Source organism: Myzus persicae, unplaced genomic scaffold (assembly GCF_001856785.1).
Source record: "Myzus persicae strain clone G006 unplaced genomic scaffold, MPER_G0061.0, whole genome shotgun sequence".
Lineage (NCBI taxonomy): Eukaryota > Metazoa > Arthropoda > Insecta > Hemiptera > Aphididae > Myzus > Myzus persicae.
In genome coordinates, this window is record NW_019102375.1 from 1 (window position 1) to 2,775 (window position 2,775).

The 2,775-nt window shown below is 25.3% G+C and overlaps 1 protein-coding gene across 1 annotated transcript; it reads left to right on the forward strand.

The window, feature by feature from the left end:
* The first annotated feature begins 6 nt into the window (after positions 1-6).
* On the forward strand, positions 7-1,446 carry LOC111031977. The gene is made up of 3 exons (XM_022312130.1): positions 7-271; positions 362-522; positions 1,014-1,446. Exons 1-3 carry the CDS (start codon positions 112-114, stop codon positions 1,356-1,358), a joined length of 666 nt encoding a protein of 221 aa, XP_022167822.1. The 5' UTR covers positions 7-111; the 3' UTR covers positions 1,359-1,446.
* The last annotated feature ends 1,329 nt before the right edge of the window (positions 1,447-2,775 follow it).

Genomic DNA, 2,775 nt, shown 5'->3' on the forward strand with positions numbered 1-2,775 from the left:
TAAAATGTTTAATACTTGAAAGATATTATTTTTAATTTTTCTATTTTGAAAATAAGTAGGTGTTGCATAAACAAATTTGCCTATAACTATTGAATCCTATTTTAGATTAATATGGATTTTGGTCATTTATTCCCTAAAAAAGACCAATGCCTTATCCAAAAATTTGACATTTTTAAAGAAAAGTTAAAATTATATTTAAAAAATAGAGAAGTCAATTTGAATTTGAATGAACAAAACTTGGTTAAGAAAATTTTAACACCTGACATATTGGGCAAGTTTTTATTATATAATATCCGTATAATACTAACAATCATTATAAAATAATATTAACTTATATAATAAATAATTATCATTATTTTAGGAGATGATGATTTAGCTGTAATTCAAATATTGCCTTACCTATTCAAGCCAGTAAATATTAAAGTCCCCAAAAAGACAACAACTGATGAAAATGTTTCTAAATACTTAATGAGGAAACCATCAAAACTGGAACAAGCTAGTGCTGTCATAGTCAACATTACTGTAAGTTTAAAATAATGCATTCATTTATTTTATATTTTGGTCTGGAAAAGTTTAAGGGCAAGTTGTTTGACCACAGAAAAGATTAGGTACCTATATGGCTATATTATATAATATATACTACCTATATACATTTAGATTTGGTCTATTTTTTTTTTAAATGTATCTTTAATGGTTTTTTTATAATATCAACTAGCTTACACACAATAATAGTGTCACCAGATACGTATTACAATAAAATCACCTATATTTCTATTTAGTATATAAATATGTGTAAGGTATTGTGTAATGTATATTATAAGTAGGTACTAATATGCCTTATTATGCGTAGGTACCTACATCTATACCAAGTGTCCATCATATTTTGTAGTACCTACATATTATTTAAATCAAATTATAAAAAATTAATTTGTAAATTCTAAATAAATTATTGTAGCATAGAATTCTGTAATTAAGGTACCTAACTTTAATCTATAATTGTTTATTACACATAGAATGTGAATGATCTCAAGACAACTCATGAACATAAAATCAACAGAGCATTCAATTCTGGTCTAACGGTTCAACCATACGTTGCCATTGTGGGGAATCAAGAATTAAATTCAAATAATACAATTGACTACTATACAGTAATAAATGATATTTATTATAAATTTGAAACCCCCGTTAAAGCCTTAGACATATGTTTCAAATCGTTTCATGCATTAAATTTGCAATATCCCCAAGAAGCTGAACAAGTTTGGTGGTTTATTCAAGATTATTTTTTTAAAATAATAGATAAATCAAAAAAAAAGTTTATAGGCGTACAGTGTTTAATAAAAGATTTAGAATCACTATAGTTAATTACTAATAGTTAGTACCTATGTAATAACTTATTACCTATCTAAATTTAAAAAATGTCTTTTGTAATATATTAATATCTGTAAAATAGATAAGTATAAAGTAATATCTAACATTTAAAAATAATTTATATTATATCAACCATTAATATTTATTTATAAATAGTTACTGTTAAAGTATTGTACTTGTAATACTTATTTACCTAGGTAATTAGATTTTAGTTTAAGTAACTATTGACTACCTATTGTTTTTGTTAACCTTTGATTACATTATTTTTATTAAATGTACCTTATACCTAGATAACTAAGTTTGTTTAAAAAGTTAAAAAATATTTTGTATTGTAGGTAATTAAACTTTTCAAAATGGTTAATTGCTTTTTATATAATTACGAGGCACAATGCATAAGTCATTTGTTTATACATTTTAATTTGTACCACAATTTAAAATCTATCGAAACATTTAATTGTCCAGTACAGGATTGTCTTAGAATATTTAATAATATCGATACTTATAAAAGACACCTTAAACAGCATGATTTTGATTCTAAATCAAAAACAACTATTAATTCTCAACTAACGCTAAATGATAATACAACAAAGGTACCCATGTTCTTTGAAGACACAACAAATATAAATGTAAATATCTTAGATGATATTAAACAAAATGATAATATCCCTCCATTTGATGATTTTAAAAAATTACGATTAAATGCTTTAAGTATGATTTGTAAATGGTATAGCGATACAGTTATTCCCAGAAATAAAATTGATATTTTAATTAATGATGTCCAAGATTTTATTGACTCAATTTTGTCGATTTTTAGGTTTAAAATTAATAAATGTATTAATAAATGTAGTGATACTATTGTTAAAGATGAATTATCGGTAGTGCTTAAAGAGATGAAAGTATTATCAGATCCCTTCGTTAATATGAAATCGGAGTACATGCGATTTGAAACACTAGATGAACTTGGTGTATTAATTCGTCCAAGAGAAATAGCTATTGGGCATAGACTAGGTGACAAATTAATTGATGGTAGGGTTGTAGTAGATCCCGTGGAAGTTAAAATATGTTTGATTCCACTTAGAGATATTTTTAAAAAAGTCCTAGAGCACTCAAATTTATTAGAGGTCATTCTAAGTTATATAGAAAATATGGAATCGTGCAATAAATTTGTTTACAACTTTATGCAGTCCCAACAATGGCGAGAAAAATGTAAAAATATTCCAAACAAAATTATTTTCCCGTTATTTTTATATTTTGATGATTTTGAGGTTAATAACCCACTAGGTTCTCATGCTGGTAACCAAAAGTTAGGTGCAATATATGTGTCTTTAGCTTGTTTGCCTCCTGAATTATCGTCATCGTTAGATAATATTTTTTTAGCGTCACTATTTAAAACAGATGACAAAAAAT

Excerpts from the sequence above, each read along its gene's own strand:
- LOC111031977 (XM_022312130.1), top strand. The coding sequence starts at position 112 with ATGGATTTTGGTCATTTATTCCCTAAAAAAGACCAATGCCTTATCCAA. Across the intron at positions 272-361 it reads TTTAACACCTGACATATTGG|GAGATGATGATTTAGCTGTA; the intron begins GCAAGTTTTTAT and ends TCATTATTTTAG. Across the intron at positions 523-1,013 it reads CTGTCATAGTCAACATTACT|AATGTGAATGATCTCAAGAC; the intron begins GTAAGTTTAAAA and ends TATTACACATAG.